The 18,735-nt window shown below is 48.3% G+C and overlaps 1 protein-coding gene across 6 annotated transcripts in view; it reads left to right on the forward strand.

Annotated features, from left to right (window-relative positions):
• The window catches only part of MYO1C (myosin IC), a 117,903-nt gene that overhangs the window by 79,250 nt on the left and 19,918 nt on the right, over positions 1-18,735 (forward strand). For all 6 annotated transcript variants that reach the window (XM_067566016.1, XM_067566020.1, XM_067566017.1 and 3 more), the window contains 10 exons: positions 6,165-6,259; positions 6,504-6,550; positions 6,863-6,943; positions 7,163-7,268; positions 15,863-15,980; positions 16,211-16,324; positions 16,498-16,574; positions 16,724-16,792; positions 17,010-17,094; positions 17,857-18,016. In XM_067566016.1, the coding sequence (XP_067422117.1) occupies positions 6,165-6,259; positions 6,504-6,550; positions 6,863-6,943; positions 7,163-7,268; positions 15,863-15,980; positions 16,211-16,324; positions 16,498-16,574; positions 16,724-16,792; positions 17,010-17,094; positions 17,857-18,016 (952 nt within the window). The remainder of the gene's footprint in view (positions 1-6,164; positions 6,260-6,503; positions 6,551-6,862; positions 6,944-7,162; positions 7,269-15,862; positions 15,981-16,210; positions 16,325-16,497; positions 16,575-16,723; positions 16,793-17,009; positions 17,095-17,856; positions 18,017-18,735) is intronic.

Consider the following 18,735-nt stretch of genomic DNA (forward strand, 5'->3'; position numbering starts at 1 on the left):
CTTTCCGCCCACGAAGGTTGCTGGAACTAGCCTTGCTCTCTGCAAGTACTATTCCCCTTCTTTGGACTTGTTTGATATTCTAAGTTTAGTTCTATTTAGTTCTGTTAAGTGTTGTTACGTGTAGTTAGGGATAAGGCAGTCTTAGACTTAGAGCAGCTGGGGGACTTAGAGCAGCTGGGCCATGCCCCAGTCGCCTGGCTTCAAGCTGTGTGCCTCCTGCAAGACGACCTTCCTGCTCAGCGACCCCCACAACTGCTGCCTTAAGTGCCTGGGGGAAGCCTACAGAAAAGATAAGTGAAAGATTTGCAGGGTTTTCAAACTGAGGACACAAAAGGACCGAGAAATCCAGTTGAAAGCCCTGTTGATGGAGGCAGCGTTCCACTGGCGTCCGAGCTTACCCACTCCACCTCAGTACCGAGCATGATTTCGGTACAGAGCGCACCGTCAGCGCCGCCCTCGACTCAACACCGCACAACATCTCCGGCACTGAAGAGAAAGAAGCAGGGCGTGGAGCGCGGACACTCCCCTGCACCGTCAGTATAGGCAGGGTCAAGTATGGAGATGCACCAGACCCAGCCCATCGAGACTTCTCCAGTGCCTGCATCTCCGGTCAGGGAGCCTCTCCCAACTCCTGGGAGTGGGAGAGTGCCCCTGCCAACGCCATCGACACGAGAGGCTTTTCAAGCAGCAAGCGCCTTGTTGGCCTTGCCTACACCACCTCCGGCCGGCCGCGTAGGGGCCCCCCGAAGGGTGGTGGATATCCTCGGTATGGGGAGGAAGATCTCCCGCCGAACAACCTCCAGGGGTAGAGCAGATCTGCTCCCCCAGCAGTTGCTCCAGGTTGGCGGCGTTGAGCCAACCTGCCGGCATGGGATGTGGAGTCTCCCTCTCGGCGCTGATGTCGCTCCCTGGTACTGGTCGAGGTCTGCCAGGCAGCTCTCAGACAGCTCCAGTTCCAGATCCCCGGCACCGAGGAGTTCACCCATACCTAGATGGCGAAGAACCTGGTCGCAATCGGAGGACCCGGCACCAATGAGTTCACCCACACTGAGGCGGCGCGGAACCCGGTCATCAGAGGAAGACCCGGCACCGCAGAGTTCACGACGTGGAACCCAGTCGCCGGAGTTAGGCTCGGTACCGAGGAGTTCGTGATGGCGCCGACCTCGGTCACCGAGGGTGTCTGCAGAGCTGAAAGGCAAGTTGCAGCAGAAATCATCAGTACTGAGATGACGTTCAGGTACCTCTAGATCTTCGTAGCATGCCCCCACTCGTCAACACCGCTCACAGCGACGGAGACAGTCCCCATCATCCTCCAGGTTGGAGGTGTCAAGAGGGTGGTCCCGGCACGGAAGTGCCCGGGACCGAGGATGAACATGGCACCACCAGTCCAGGGCCTCTGACTCCAATGATGACTTGGGGTCTTCCAGGGGGGAAAGTTGTCGGGCAAGTCGACGCCCCCCCAATGCATCAGAGCATGTGGCGCAGTTAGCCCTGGGTTGGCCACAGGGACAATGGCCACAACAATGGCCTTATTGGGCTCCCTGGGATATCCAGGTGGGGCTGGGACCCCAATCCATTAAGTCGTCGGGGGTGCAGTCCGTGCCTCTGGCACAGGAGAAGGCCCATTGGTACCACTCCTCGAACAGGGAGTCGGACCCCCTGGAAAGACCCTCAGTGGGTACAACCCTTCGCCAGGAGGGGGCACACCCACAGGCTGCACCTCTGCATTCCTCTTCCTCAGCTGACGAGGCAGTCTCCCAGGACCACTCTGTGTCACTGGAGGATTTCAGGAAGCACCAGGAGATGCTCAAGAGAGTGGCCTCCAACTTGGGGCTGGAGGTGGAGGAGCTAAGGACCACAAAGGGGTCCTTAAGATTGTGAAGGCCCTGTGGCAAACCTCTTTCTCGGTCGCCCCTAGTTAAAGGTGGCCGAGAAGAAATATTGTGTCCCGGCCGAGGGGTTTGAGTATTTGTTCATACACCCCACCCCAGGAATCCTGGTAATAGACACGGCTAACCAGCAAGACAGGAGATGTCAGCCAGGGTCGACTCCCAAGAACAAGGACAATAAAAAGCTGGACTTGTTTGGGAGAAAGCTTTATTTCACGGCAAGCCTGCAGTTCAGGATTGCCAACCATCAGGCCCTCCTGGGCAGATATAATTTCAACTTGTGGGACTCCCTCAGGCGGTTCGCTGAGGCCCTGCCCCAGGACCAGGCTACAGACTTTAATACTATCGTGGAGGAGGGAACCACGGTAGCTAGAGCAGTGCTCCAGACCTCCTGTGATGCTGCCGACTTGGCAGGCAGGTCCATAGCCTCTGCCATCTGTATGTGAAGGTGCTCATGGCTGCAATCCTTGGGCCTGTCCCAGGAGATGCAACAGTCTATCCAGGACCTCCCCTTTTATTGCTCAGCCCTATTCTTGGACCAGACAGATGCGAAGTTGCATGATCTGAAGGACTCCACAGCCACGCTTCACTCCCTGGGCCTTTACACACCCCAGTTTTCCAGGCGTCAGTCACAGCCCCAGGCGCAGTAGCAACCAAGGCCTCAGTCCAGGCCTTTCCAATCCTATAGGGTTAGAAATAAGAGGTTTAGAAGAAGAAATCAGCCCCCTAGCTTGTCCTCGGCTCCTTAGCAGGGGTCCCCCAGGAGGTCGGGCAATCAAAGGAGACAATTTTGATGGTGCGCCCGAGGGTAGTGCCGCGACTGCTCTCCTACATCCGCCCCGCCCCTTCCTAAACAGGTTAAGGCCCTTCTACCCCAAATAGGCAAAAATCACTTTGAACCATTGGGTCCTTGGGATAGTCTCAGGGGGCTATGCCCTGCAGTTTACATCTACCCCCTCCCTCCCCCCCCCCCAACAACCTCCCCTCCGTCCCTCTTCAGGGACCCCTCTCACAAGCAACTCCTCTTGCAGGAGGTGGACACCCTCCTCAACCTGAGAGCAGTGGAAATGGTCTCTCAAGGCAGAAGGGGGAAGGGGTTCTATTTGAGGTACCTCCTCATCCCCAAGGCAAAGGGAGGTCTGCGACCCATATTAGACCTGTGTCGTCTAAACAAATATGTCAAACGACTCAGGTTTCACATGGTCTCTCTAGCCTCCATAATACCTTCCCTGGATCCAGGAGACTGGTATGCTGCCCTTGACCTCAAGGACGCATACTTTCATGTGTCTATCCTCCACAGCCACAGGTGTTTTCTCCATTTCATGGTGGCTGGTTCCCACTACCAGTTTACAGCCCTGTTCTTTGGCCTGTCTTCAGCTCCAAGGGTGTTTACCAAGTGCATGGCGCTAGTGGCTGCCCACCTGAGATGAAAAGGTGTGCAAATTTTTCCTTACCTAGATGATTTGGCTGATCAGAGGCAGGTCCAGGTCCCAGGTACAGGACAGCATGACCCTCACTTGCTCCATGTGCAGCAGGCTGGGGCTACTCATAAATGAACAGAAGTCCACATTAACCCCAGTGCAACAAATAGAGTTCACTGGGGCTATCCTGGACGCCTCCAAGGTCAGAGCCTTCCTGCCTCAGCCACGTTTCGAGGCAATGGTCTCTATCATCTCCCAGCTGCACCGATGCCCCATGACAACAGCCAGGCTCTGCCTACAGCTGTTAGGCTACATGATGGCCTGCACGTACATAGTGAGACTAGCTCGCCTGAGGCCCAGACCACTTCAGGCATGGTTGGCCTCGGTATATGTGCCGAGCAGACACCCATTGGACCGGGTGGTCACAGTTCCCCACCTGTCTTAGCCTCACTAAATTGGTGGCAGACTCCCAGGGCAGTGATGAAGGGAACTGGTCCCGTCGGTCACCCTAATTTCCAGTGCTTCAGACGTGGGATGGGGAGCCCACATCAGCATCAACCTAGGCACTCGGGTTCTGGTCGGGGGAGGAGAGGGTCCTGCACATCAACGTGAAGGAGCTGAGGGCCATTCACCTAGCATGCAAGGTGTTCCTCCAATTCTGACAGGCAGAGTGGTGCAGGTGCTGACAGACAGCACTGCAGCCACGTTTTACATAAATAGGCAGGGGGGAGCGCACTCCTCAGCCCTCTGCGAGGAAGCTACCCATCTGTGGGACCTTGCCGTGAGGCATGATTTCCACCTGACGCCCTCTCATCTTCCAGAAGTGAGGAACGATGAGGTGGATGGCCTCAGCAGGTCGTTTCACCCAGAGGTGGTGGCTATGATCTTCCAGAAGTGGGGCATTCCCCAACTGGACCTATTCGCGTCGGCCTGGAACACGGTGTCCCAGGTTCTGCTCGCTCCAGGGTCGCAAGACTGGGTCAGTTTCCAACGTGTTCCTCGTGGACTGGACAGGGACCCTCATGTACGCGTTTCCACCCATTCCACTCCTGCCCAAGGTCCTACTGAAAATAAAGATGGACAGGGCGAACATTATACTCATCACTCCAGCCTGGCCGAGACAGCACTAGTTCAGCATGTTGTGGACCTTTCGATCGCCCCACCCCTGGACCTCCCGAGGCGGCATGACCTTCTATCCCAGGACCGCAGTCGCCTGTTGCATCCATACCTGGACACCCTGCACCTCACAGCCTGGAGGCTCTGTGGCTGACAGAGGGAGAGAGAGCCTGCTTGGTGCAGGTCCAGCAAGTTCTCCTTGGCAGCAGGAAGCTCTCTACACAGGTCGTGTATTGGGCTAAGTGGAGGCTGTTTACCTGTTGGGCAGAGTCCCAGGGTATTCCACCCAGCCTCTCGCCTATACAGGCGATCCTGGAGTACCTGCTCCAGGGTCTGGTGCTGGCCTCGCTGAAGGTTCACCTGGCGGCTATTTCAGCCTTCCATCAGCCTCTAGAGGGGAGATCGCTGTTCTCCCATCCCATGTCAATAGGTTCCTCAAGGGGGTGAAGAGGCTTTATCTGAAGGTCTGTGACCCAGTGCCTCCCTGGGATCTCAACCTGGTCCTCTCGAGACTCACGAGGGCCCCCCTTTGAACCCATGGCTTCATGCCCTCTGCTCATGCTTTCATGGAAGGTAGCCTTCCTGGTGGTCAGTTCCTCAGCTAGGAGGGTCTCTGAGATTAGGGCCTTGACTTCAGAGCCCCCTTATACAGTATTCTGTAAGGACAAGTTTCAGCTGAGGCCACATCCGGCCTTCCTACCCAAGGTGGTTTCCCAATTTCATTGTAATCAAGATATTTTTCTCCCCGTGTTTTTCCCAAATCTCACGGTTTGGAGGAGGAGAGGAGATGGCATTCGCTGGACGTGAGACGAGCCCTGGCCTTCTACGTCGAGCGTACAAAGCCGTTCCGGAAATCAACATAGCTCTTCGTCACAGTGGCCGACGGGATGAAAGGCTCACCTGTCTCCACCCAGCGCATCTCAACGCGGATTACATCATGCATCAAGTTCTGCAACCAGCAGGCGAGGGTGTCCGTATTGGGAACCATCACAGCGCACTCAACCGGAGCTCAAGCACCATTGCCCAGCAGGCGACAGAGGACGCGGGATTCGGCAGAGTCGGGCTGAGGGCAGCTCACCAGTAACTCCTACCCACCTCCAAGGTATTGCTTGTTAGTCACCTATAATGGAATGGACATGAGCAATCACTCGAAGAAAAAAAACAAGGTTACTTACCAGTAACTGATGTTCTTCAAGATGTATTGCTCATGTCCATTCCACATCACAGCCCTGTCCCCGCTGCCGGAGTTGGCGGAAAGAAGGGACTGAGGGGGTGTAGGGCCGGCAGTGCCTCATGTACCGTGGCATGCGCGCGGGACTCCAGGGGGCACCACAGCCAGCCCTATGGGTTCTGCTAAGGGGAAAAAAGTTCCAGGAACCGTGCACGGTGGTGTGCACACACCTACAGTGGAATGCACGTGAGCAGCACGTCTCGAAGAAGATCAGTTACTGGTGAGTAACCTTGTTTTTCTCTTTAAAAACAAAAAAACTAATCAGTTATCCCTTTGGAACAAGTCTAAATATATTTCTGGGCCTGGAGTCAGAGCTGCTGATCTATGGCTCCCATTTACCTTTGTATTATTGTTCTTGGAGAGAAACTATCAGCTTTCCTGCATTCCTGTGGTCCCATCCCTCCACCAAAAGCTGTGATGGTTCTATACTTAGCATTAGTAGTACTTGAGGCTGAATCCTATTTGAGGATACTATTTTCTCATTAAGCCTTTTTGTTTTCTTCCCAGACACAAGCTGGCTGACCAGAAGACTCGGAAATCTCTGGGCCGAGAAGAGTTCCGTCTCTTGCACTATGCTGGAGAGGTCACCTACAGTATCACAGGTAAATATTACACAACAACTACACCATTGCCTGATACTAGGGTCACTTTCTGTCCCCATTTTCCCCCACTCCAGACTGTTACACTTCCTTTTTCTCCTCCTATCTCCTGCCATTCAGATTAATACAGTCACACAATATCTAAATATGTAATTTGGTTAATCAAATTACTTTTTCAGCTCAAGGTCCTTGGAGAGGACTTCCTGTGAAACAGCAGCAGCAGATTTAGTTGTTTTTTTTTCTTTAGGTTTTCTGGATAAAAACAATGACCTTCTATTTCGGAACCTGAAGGAGGTGAGTGTGGAGCGAGAACTGCCTCTCTTGTTGAGCATTGTAAAGAATTAAGTCAAGAATGGAGAGGGCTGTGAAGGTACCATCTCTCTTGGACCTTTCAATCTTCAGGATACATTGTCCACATGACTATGCTATGCAAAAAAACCTGAGGTCCCAGTTGTTTTATCATTGATGTTTATCATAGAAATTAGAGATAAAAAAACCTGGGTCTCATCTGTTCCCTTGCCATCTCCCAAAAATACACATGCTACTACTTTGTCCTGTCCAGCTTTAAAAATGTTCATGCATTTGTCTTCTACTGTTTCTTTCTAGACCATGTGCAACTCAGAGAATCCTATCATAAATCATTGTTTTGAGAGGAGTGAGCTGACAGATAAAAAGAGACCTGAAACGGTAAGAGCACAGGAGTTGAACTGAAGCATAGACATTTCCAATTATTGAAGATAATGTCTCCTTTGCTCTAACACTGTAGTGTAAAATAGGACCTCCGTTATGTTTAAAGCTTTGAGACTGAAACACTTGTTCTTAGTCTTAATTGTCTGCTGCAGTGTCACAAGAACTAGTCATAATCAGTCACTTCAGACTTGAGTCTTTCATTCTTCTTTTTTCTAGGCAGCAACTCAGTTTAAGAACAGTCTGTCCAAACTAATGGAAATTCTGATGTCCAAGGAGCCATCATATATTCGCTGCATTAAACCTAATGATGCTAAGCAAGCTGGTAAGGTTTTAGTGACACTCCCTCTCCTGCCTGTGCTGCTTTAAGCATTTTCCTGTCTTTAGGAATGTGTAGGAAATTCACACCAAAAGTTATAACTTGAGGGCACAGATCAGGAAAAGATGCTGTCTAAATTCAGTTAAGATAAAACAATTGATTTGTAGAGAGTCAAGGTGGGTGAGTTAACATCTTTTATTGAACCAACTTTTGTTTGTGAAAGAGACAAGCTTGTGTGTGTTCTATATTTCTAGTAAATTCTTTTCTGGTCCTCATTCTACTCCATGGAGAAGTGTTATCAGGATGTAGAATGATCATCAACAACCCTCTGAGTTTCTCCATTCTGATTCTTTATCTAGTTGTTGTCTCATGAGAATCCAAAATAGTTATTTGGCTGCTTTATGACCTGTGCTATACAGGAGATCAGACGAGACGATCTAAAGTCCCTTCTAGCCTTCAACTCCTATTATTATTCTTCGAGTGCTGGGTCCCAATGTGGATTCCAAACATGGGGTGCGCATACACGCCATGTGCCAGAGCCGGAACTGTTCATAGTAGTGTCCATCGACCCATGTGTGGGTTGTGCGTTGGCCACGTGGTATGTCCAAGGTCTTATGAGGCTGTGCTGGTCAATGCCCTTCCAGTTTCCTTTTACCACCGCGTGGCCAGAGTCAGAACCCCTCTTCCTCCTCATTTGTACTGCATAGCATTTTCTAGTATCGTATATAGTTTTTCAAAGTTTCTTAATATAGTAATTAGTAGCTAGGAATTAGTTAGTAGTTGCTACTTCACTCTGTGCGGGGTGTCCCACCCACCAAGGGGGACTAGGCCTCAGCAAGCTAACTTTAAAAGCTGTGCTTCATGCCCACACTTCTCTCTCAGCAATGAGCACCAATGTTGCCTATATTGTATGAGTGACACCCATGTCGTCACCCACTTCTCTTTCTGATGCTCCTTTCCACTACAGTCTCGTGAGGCCTGAGAGCTTCAGCTCTGAAAGCACCTCAGGGAGGAGGCAATGCACCCATGTGTCCACTGGAATGTGGCACCAGGAGATCCACCGGGGAGCGTTTAGCCTCATCACTCATGAGCTCTTCTCCAGCTCCATTCACAGTGACACCACTGGCAGTACCGACGGCACCGATGAAGCCCTACTGTGCTCATAAGAAGCATACTTATGAGCACCAGATTGAGCAGTCCTCAGTCATAAAGTCTATCCCTCAGTAGGGCTGCAATTCCGCATTGCCAGTTACCAGTCTATACTGGCAAAATACAACTTCCTGTGGTACACAAAACTGGAGGGATTTCAGATCTCCCTCCTGGAGGACAGGCAGGCCAAGTTTAAGTCCTTGACTAAGGAGAGCAAATCGGTTGTCAAGGTAACCCTCCAAGCTGAGGTGGACGCAGCAGACACAGCATCCCTCTCCTTGGTCTCAGGAGTAGTGCTGCACAGAGACTCCTGGTTACAGACTTCAGGTTTCCTGAAGGAGATCCAGACCACTCTTGAGAACCTCCCATTTGATAACGAAAAACTTTTAGTGACAAAACCACTATTGTGGCTGTGGATTCTACCCCCTCTTTTCCTCATATTGAAGAAAGAGGGAGTCCTTTGCCCCATTTTAGACCTCCGGGATCTGAACCACTTCATTCGCAAGTTCTGCTTCTGCATAGTCACCCTCCCCCAGATTATTTTCTGCCTCTCTCCTGGAGCCTGGTTTGTGGCACTTGATATGAAGGATGCATACTTCCATGTGGATATACATCCCGCCTGTCACAAATTCTTTCACTTCGTGGTGGGACACTCACACTATCAGTTCTGAGTCCTCCCATTCAGAATAGCCATCATTCGCTGCTTTTTCACACAGGTCTTCACGGTAGTGGTGGCCTATATGAAATGCTTTGGCCACATTGTTCCCATACCTGGACAACTGGCTCCTTGTTGTGTTGTCCTGAGAACATCTCCTGATCACCATCCACACCTTGCAAGACTTCCTCCCTGGCCTGACGATCTGTGTCATTGAGGACAAGTTGACCCTCGTACCTATCCACGAGCTCACTTTCATAGGAGCTCTACTAGACTCACTTGCAGAACAAGCCTTTCTACCAGCAGACTGCTTTGCCACTCTCACTTTCCTCATCGCTCACCTTCACCGTTGTCCTCATACACATCTCTATAATGCCTCTCTGTTCTCGGCCACATGATGGCCTGCACCTCTATCACTCTGTATGCATACCTACACATGCGATGCCTCCAACTGTGGCTTCACACCATCTATGACCCACAAGTAGATCACCTCACCAAATGAGGAGTCCCTCCCACCCCTTGCTCTTGACTTCCCTCTCATGGTGGTGCAACACAGCCAAAATCGTGGCCAGCACTCCCTTCAACCTTCCTAAGCCTTGCACCACAGACATGTCATTCGTGGACTGGGGTGCTCATCTGGAGGGCCACACAACCCAAGGCCTATGGTCCCCTAGTGAGGCCAGGATGCACATCAACATCCTAGAACTGTGAGCCGTCTGCCTCAGTTGCAAGGCGTTCCTGCCCCTCATCTACTTCCCTCGTGCAATTCCTCTCCGACAACATGATGGCCATTATCTATGTAAACAAACAGGGCAGAGCCCAGTCTCCGGCTCTTTGCATGGAAGCCATTCACTTTTGGAACTGGTGCCTCAAGCACAGGATCACACTCTATGCAGTCCATTTTCCAGGCGCCAACAACACCCTTGCGGGTACTCTGTCACTCCTTCCACAATAACCACGAGTGGGAGCTCCAAGACCCAATCTCCACTCCATCTTCTGCCAGTGGGGCATGCCACGCTGGGACCTCTTTGCAACTTCCACTAACCACAAGCTTCTCCTCTTCTCTTCCAGAGTCACTCTTGGGCAAGGCTCTCAGGGAGATACACTTCTCTCCTGATCACCTGGACTTCGATATGCCTTCCCACCCATACTGCTTCTCCCACAGATCCTCTGCAAGATATGGCAGGACTGGACAGTCTTCATCCTCATCACTCCCTTTTGAGCTCACCAGTACTGGTTCACCGACCTCTTTCTCCTCTCCGCTTACCCTCCAATCCGCCTTCCCGCTCTCCCGAATTTCCTCAAGCAGGCACATGATCAGCTCTGACACCCCAACCCAAGAACTGCTTCACATAATGGCCTACTATTTGGACAGAGCTTGCATGCAGACAACGTGTGCTCCACACCAGTGTCCAACGTCTTTTCACACAGCAGGTACCCATCCAATAGAGCAGCGGTTCTCAACCTTTTTTTCCCCGAGTACCACTCAGGCCAGGTACAGTCGGGTCAAGTACCACTTGACCCGACTGTACCCGACCCGAGTACCACTTGGGGGGGAAAAAAAGGGAGGGGACTTGCGGCAGGGTTTCGCCGCGGCGGCAGCGGGAGGGATTTCCAGCGGGGTTTCGCGGCAGCGGGGAGAGACGGGCGGTGGGGTTTCGCGGCGGAAACAATACCCGCCGCCGAAACCCTTCCGCCGTTTCCCCATTTTCGGCAGCAGAGTTTCGCAAGGGTCGGTGGGAGGGCCCGTCCGGCGGCAGCGGATTCAACGCTGCGCATACCACCCAGCCCTCCGGTAAGTACCACCGGTGGTACATACCACCGGTTGAGAACCGCTGCAATAGAGCATGCTACCAAGCAAAGTGGAGGCGCTTCACTACATGGGTGTTCCACCATCACCTGCACTCAGTCTCCATATCCACCATCCTCAACTATCTTCTCCACCTTTGACTCTCTGGCCTTGCCCACTCATCCATTGAGGTCTATCTGGCAGTGCTCAGTGCCTTTCTTCTGCCGATTGATGGCTTCTCTGCCTTTAGCCACCCAACCACAGCCCATTTCCTCCTCAACACCTTCCTGATGTCTCAGAAACCCACCCCTCCTTAGGATCTCAGCCTTTTTTTCTTGACCCTCACCAGGCCATTCTTTGAACTCCTGGCCACTTGCTGTCTCACTTACCTCTCCATGAAAGTGATCTTTCGGTAGCAATCACCTCTGCTCTACGAGTTCGCAAGCTGCTGGCCATGATGGCTGACCCACCCTTTACGGTCGTCCACAAAGACAAGGTCTCCTTACAACTCCATCCAAAATTCCTCCCTAAGGTGGTTTCTCCTTTCCACCTCAACTAATCCATTCACCTCCCAACCTACCTGCGAACAGAGGAGAGGTGAACAGAGGAGAGGCGAACAGAAGAAGTTTGCCTGGGATCTGTCCGAGAGGAGCCCAAGTGAGTGCTACGTGAGGGGAGCTGTGTTGTGTGCTAGAAGGGTGAGTATCTGAGAGATCATTTGTGTGACTGGTGCAAGTTACAGCTGACTCTGTGTGTGATTGTGACTGATGCAGTTACAGGGATTGTTTGGCAGTTGGCCATGTGATTGATTGACTGACTGATTGATTGAAAAGTATGAATTGGGAGTGCTTTGTTCCAGGTGGACCTTGAGTGGTTGATTGCAGAGGGAGGCACTGAGGCGGGGCATCTGCTTCAAGTCAGCAGCCTTAGAAGAAGCAGCCAGTTGCGAACCAAGTGAGCTGCGAACCGAGGAGAGGCAAACAGAAAGAGTTTGCCTGGAGGGAGAGCCCACAGCGGGTTTTGCCTTTCAGACTTTGCTGAGCAGTAAATACAGCATCTGAAGAGGCTCTCAGAGGAAAGATATGGAAAGTGAGCGATCTGCTGTTGTCACCTGCACTGGATGTGCTATGTTTGTTTTCCTCCCACAGGATAGAGCCGACTTCATCTGTACAAAGTGCAGGTTGGTTTCCATATTGGAAGAGAAGGTTAAAGGACTAGAGACCCAAATGTCAACCCTGCGGTGCATTAAAGAAAACGAAGTCTTTCTCGATCGAAGACATGATTTGCTACTGCAGGCACAGTGTGAGGAAAATTCAGAGAAGGCAGTGCAGGGGAAACTGAAGAACGGGGAAGAAAATTAGCAGCATGTGACTTCCTGAAGAAAGAGAACCTACATGTCCACCATGCAGATAGAGGTAAGGAATCGTTTTCAGGCTCTCTGCTCAGGTACTACAGCGGAGAACGATTTGGAAGACTCATCTGAGGGAATGGATCAGATGGCGACCCTGTTGATCAGAAGGCAAGGGATGCATTGTCCTAGGGATGGGGGTTCCACGACCACCACTCCCAAGAGGAAGAGAAGGGTGATGGTGGTCGGGGACTCCCTCCTAAGGGGGATGGAGTCATCCATCTGCTTTCCAGACTGGGAAACTAGAGAAGTTTGCTGCTTGGTTGGAGCTAGGATTCAGGATGTGACGGAGAGACTGCCAGACTTATCAAGTCCTCAGACTGCTACCCCTTCCTGCTTCTCCATGTGGGCACCAATGACACTGCCAAGAACGATCTTAAGCAGATCACTGCAGACTGTGTGTCTCTGGGAAGAAGGATAAAGGAGTTTGAAGCGCAAGTGGTGTTCTCATCCATCCTCCCTGTTGAAGGAAAAGGCCTGGCTTAACAACGAAGTCTTTGGTGAACTTAAACACAAAAAAGAAGCTTACAAGAAGTGAAAGCTTGGTCAGATGACTAAGGAGGAGTATAAAAACGCTGCTCGAACATGCAGGAATGAAATCAGGAAGGCCAAAGCACAATTGGAGTTGCAGCTAGCAAGGGACATGAAGGGGAACAAGAAGGATTTCTACAGGTATGTTACCAACAAGAGGAAGATTAGGGAAAGTGTGGGCCCCTTACAGAACGGGGGGGGGGGACAACCTAATGACAGAGGATGTGGAGAAAGCAGAGGTACTCAATGCCTTTTTTGCCTCTGTCTTCACAGACAAGGTCAGCTCCCAGACTACTGCACTGGGCGGCACAGAATGGGAAGGAGGTGAACATCCCGCATTGCTGAAGGAACAGGTCCAAGACTATTTAGAAAGATTGGACATACACCAGTCCATGGGGCCAGATGCAGTGCACCTGAGGGTACAGAGGGAGTTGGCTGATGTGATTTCAGAGCCATTGGCTATTATCTTTGAAAGCTCGTGGCAATTGGGGTAGGTCCCTGATGATTGGAAAAAAGCAAATATAGTGCCCATCTTCAAGAAAGGGAGGAAAGAGCATCCAGGGAACTACAGACCGGTCAGCCTCACTTCAATCTCTGGAAAAATCATGGAGCAGGTCCTCAAGTAATCCATTTTAAGGCACTTGGAAGAGAGGAAGGTGATCAGGAACAGTCAACATGGATTCACCAAGGGGAAGTCATGCCTGACTAACCTGATTGCTTTCTATGAAGAGGTCACTGGCTCTGTGGATGTGGGGAAAGCGGTGGACGTGATATACCTTGACTTTAGCAAAGTTTTTGATACTGTCTCTCACAGTATTCTTATCAGCAAGTTAAAGTAGTATGGGTTGGATGAATGGACTATAAAATGGATAGAGAGCTGGCTAGAGCATAGGGCTCAACGAGTAGTGATCAATGGCTCCATGTCTCGCTGGCAGCCGGTCACAAGCGGAGTGCCCCAGGGGTCGGTGCTGGGGCCGGTTTTGTTCAACATCTTCATTAATGATCTAGAGGATGGGGTAGATTGCACCCTCAGCAAGTTTGCAGATGACACTAAGCTAGGGGGAGTGGTAGATACCCTGGAAGGTAGGGATAGGATACAGAAGGACCTAAACAAACTGGAGGATTGGGCCAAAAGAAATCTGAGGAGGTTTTACAAGGACAAGTGCAGAGTCCTGCACTTAGGACGGAAGAATCCCATACACAGCTACAGATTGGGGACTGATGAGCTAGGCAGCAGTTCTGCAGAAAAGGACCTGGAGGTTACAGTGGATAAGAAGCTGGATATGAGTCAGCAGTGTGCCCTGGTTCCCAAGAAGGCTAAGGGCATATTGGGCTGCATTAGTAGGAGCATTGCCAGCAGATCACAGGAAGTGATTATTCCCCTCTCTTCAGCACTGATGAGGACTCATTTGGAGTACCGTGTCCAGTTTTGGCCCCCCACTACAGAGAAGATGTGGACAAATTGGAGAGTCCTGCGGAGGACAACAAAAATGACTAGGGGGCTGGAGCACAAGACTTATCATAGAATCATAGAATATTAGAGTTGGAAGGGACCTCAGGAGGTCATCTAGTCCAACCCCCTGCTCAAAGCAGGACTAACCTCAGCTATATCATCCCAACCAGGGTTTTGTCAAGCCTCAGCTTAAAAACCTCTGAGGATGGAGATTCCACCACCTCCCTAGGTAACCCATTCCAGTGCTTCACCACCCTCCTAGTGAAAAACTTTTTCCTAATATCCAACCTAGATACCCGCCCCCCACTGCAACTTGAGGCCATTGCTCCTTCTTCTGCCATCTGCTACCACTGAAAACAGCCTAGTTCCATCCTCCATGGAACCCCCTTTCAGGGAGTTATGAGGAGAGGCTGAGGGAACTAGGCTTGTTTAGTCTGCAGAAGAGAAGAATGAGGGGAGATTTGATAGCAGGCTTTAACTATCTGAAAGGGGGTTCCAGGGAGGATGGAGCTAGGCTGTTTTCAGTGGTGGCAGATGACAGAACAAGGAGCAACTGTCTCAAATTGCAGTGGGGGAGATCTAGGTTGGACATTAGGTTTAGGTTGCCATCCTAAACTGAGCTTTACACAAATCACAGGTAAAAAATTAATAATTTAATAAATAGAAAATGATAAATGATATATATTCTAACATAATAAAAAATGTAAAAATCAAGAATCTAAATAAACGTAAGTTAAGCTATATAACTGCTTAAATAAATATGTATAGCTATATTGTATTCTCCTGGTTAGCAAAAAGAAGCACCAAAATTAACGTTAACTGTTAAAAAAACACCTTATTTTCAACTATCTACTAATGAGAATCACCCTTTCCTTAAGAAAATAACTAAAAAGTACAAATACAAAACATGATTAAAATAGAAGATTTAAATCATGGTTTCCAGCTTGCTTGCTTAAATAATGATTAAATTGGTGATTTAAATCTTTTTGATTTTAAGTCAATCCACCATGGCTGGATAATGTGTTCATGATGTTGTTACTCAGTCTTTCTGCCATGCTGAGTTGTGTAAGTTGTCCAGTATTCCTGATAAATGTCCAAAGAGATGGAAGCCTTGTCCATTCAAATCACATCTCCAGTGGATCATATATGGATAATTTTGTCATCTTAGAAAGGTTTAAGTGTGTTGTTGTAACTCTGTAACCTCACCAGAAGCCTTGAAACCACTTAATTAGCAGCTGTTTTAGCTGCAACAAACCCTGTTTATATTTGTTTGAATCTGTTTTGTGCTTCTTTCAACAATTTCACTGACCAGTAAGGCTCAACACAACCAGCCTTCAAAACTTCTGGTCCCTGAAGTGCTTAAGAATGACACTACAGTTGGCCAGCTTTGGACTTGGATGTTACATATGAAGGAGAGCTTCTTAGTACTGTATTGGGGAGGAAGACTGGCTTTCACGTGGCAAATGGAATGTTTACTTAGTTGGCACCTTAGCTGAGGGCAAAGTTAATTGGTATCTGCAGCGTGATTACCAAGAGCTGGTAGTGGAACAGTTCCTTTTCCAGATTGAAGGACAGCTGTAACGTGATAATTTTCCACCACTTATGTGATTGCTAGGTCGCTTTGATGAAGTTCTAATCCGACATCAAGTGAAATATTTAGGACTGATGGAGAACCTGAGAGTACGGAGAGCTGGTTTTGCTTATCGCCGGAAATATGAAATCTTCCTGCAGAGGTAGGATTTACAGTAATTGTGTCACCTGTTCTCCCTCACCAGCTCTGCACTGATCTGTTCCAAACAGGAAGTTTCTATATAGCAAACAACATATAGTCTGTTTAACTAAAAGGCCTTGATTACCAGAATGGCTCTCTATCTAAGGGAAAAGCAGTGTGACTCCCTCATTGTACCATGCAGAAATGCTCTACTTTCCTTCTCATTATAAAGTCTGTCTTGTTTATTTCCAGGTACAAATCACTCTGTTCAGAAACGTGGCCCATATGGGAAGGGCGCCACCATGATGGAGTGGCTGTGCTTGTGAAACATCTAGGCTACAAACAAGAAGAATATAAGATGGGCCGGTCAGTTATTTCTTTCTTCCCTAATTTGTGATTGAGTCATTGAGAGTCTGTGTTTAAATATGGCTTCTATGTCTAGAGAATGAGGGAGAGAGCAGAGGTCCCATGGGGAATGCTGAGGGCAGGAAGTGTGCTCCTCTGGCCTCTTATATATAATCATAAGTTTCTATTTCCAGAACAAAGATTTTTATTCGTTTTCCCAAGACTTTATTTGCAACAGAAGATGCTTTGGAGATACGGAAGCAGAGTCTGGGTAAGTTATACACATTTAACTGGGTGGTTTAGTAGACAACTATCAGTGTGCCTTTTTTTTTTTTTTTTTTTTAATTAATCTGTTCTCTATCAGAATCCCAACCTTTGCCACCATTTCTAATTGATGCCTCTTTTCTTTTCTAATTTCAGCCACAAAAATCCAGGCCACATGGAGAGGCTTCTATTGGCGACAGAAATTCCTGCATATGAAACATTCAGGTATGTGAGGGTATGGGAAACTGTATAAACTTATGGCTAATAACCTGTATAGTTATAAGCTCCTATTTTATTTATAGCAAAAACAGGGGAGGCTGTTGATGTGAGTTTATGAAAGAATAAAAAGCCAGAAAGCATAGAATAGAGGGGAATGTTTTGGGTTATATGGAATTAAAGAGTTTTGTTCAATGTAATACCTTTTGTTTTTTATTGTCTTCAGCAATAACTATCCAGTCATGGTGGCGTGGAATGCAGGGACGCCGAAAAGCTGCTAAGAAAAAATGGGCAGTGGAAACAATTAAACGGTGTGTTTAAAAAAAAAAAAAAAATCATCACATAGATTGTAGTGTAGCGGCAGAGTCTCAAAACCTAGTGTCTAACAATAGATAGATGGAGATAAACTGTCTTGCCAGTGTAATTTGTTACTTTTAAAAAATCTTGTTTGTTGAACCAAAATTTGCCTGTTTCAATAACACAAGGATTCTGGTTCCTCAGGAATGGATAAGTTGATGAATCTGTAGTTATTTTAACTCACTCAAGACTACGATGTGAAATTTGAGTATGGTGGCTGAAAACAAGCAATGCTTTTCCTACAGGACTGTCCTGATTACAGATCTCTAATAAAAACCTCTAAAACTTGATTCTACTACAACAAGGAAACTGAAATTTTACTTCTGCACTTTTTATATATATTGAATCCTTTATCCCTATGGTCAGTTTCCCTGTACTATCTGCTCTTGACCTTATCTGCCCTTGGAGTCACTGATAGAGCACATGTTCTCAGCCCTTCGCAGATCCCTGCTCAGTTCCCCTTCCTTTGCAAAGTTTATCTTTTGTTTGTCTGACACAGTTTCCAGCTTATTTGGCTTTTTTCCTCAGATGCTAAGTTTCTTGTTTATAGTAACTTGCCTTCAGTAGTGGGGGCATAGGAAGTCTGGATGTTAAACAGGTTTATTGTAGAACCATAGATCATTAGAGTGCAAGACACTTCTTAGATTCTTTAGTCTAATCATCTGCATCAAACCTATCCATGATGTTTACTGACCTCCCTTCTTCTGCCGATTCAGGTTTATTAAAGGTTTTATTTACCGGAACTACCCTCGCTGCTCAGAGAATGAATACTTCCTAGATTACATTCGCTACTCCTTCTTGATGAACCTCAAACGCAATTTACCAAAGAACGTTTTGGACAAATCTTGGCCAACCCCCCCTCCATCACTCTGTGAGGTAAGCGGAAGTAAAAGAGGAGGAGTTGACTGCTATGGGTAGACTGAGTCCTGCACTGTGGTTTCAATTATTGAAGTCCATAGATCACACATGTCATTAAGGGAGCAGTGTGACTTGTAGAACCTTATTAGTGGTGGTGATGTGTGAGAAAGAAAGAACTGTATTTGACTCTCATTCTACGCTGAATTAGCAGAACTGGCAGCAAAAATAACCAAACCATCAATTAACTTGTATACTGAGCATATTTGTGAAATTTCAAAAACGACTGTTAATTGTTTAATTTATATTACATATAATTATTACTGAGGTCAGTAAGAGACACTAAAAATGGAATCCAATTATGACATTGTTAAAAAGTGATCTTTCAGAATACAACTATACCTTAACAATTGGGTATGATTTTCAGAAGTGACTTAGTGATTTAAGTGTTGAGACAGATATAATTTATCTCAGAATAAAATTTTCAAAAGCACCACAAGGACTTCTATAGGCACTTTTGAAAATCTTAACCATTTTGTTCTGCATTAAATAACTTCTGCCCAAATAGTTAAACTGGGCTGAAAAGCATTGGAATGATATTTAATTAACCATAAAGTATTAAAAAAATAGTATACTATTTTGTGCTTTGAAGAGTGGCCTCTAACCCAGAAAGGTGACAGTGCCCTGCTAAGAGAGGCATGCTGTATCCACCTGAAAGATCACTGAATTGCAAAAGAATC

This window comes from Emydura macquarii, unplaced genomic scaffold (genome assembly GCF_026122565.2).
Source record: "Emydura macquarii macquarii isolate MOO-44397 ecotype Brisbane River unplaced genomic scaffold, CSIRO-AGI_Emac_v2 contig_2699, whole genome shotgun sequence".
Classification (NCBI taxonomy): Eukaryota; Metazoa; Chordata; order Testudines; family Chelidae; genus Emydura; species Emydura macquarii.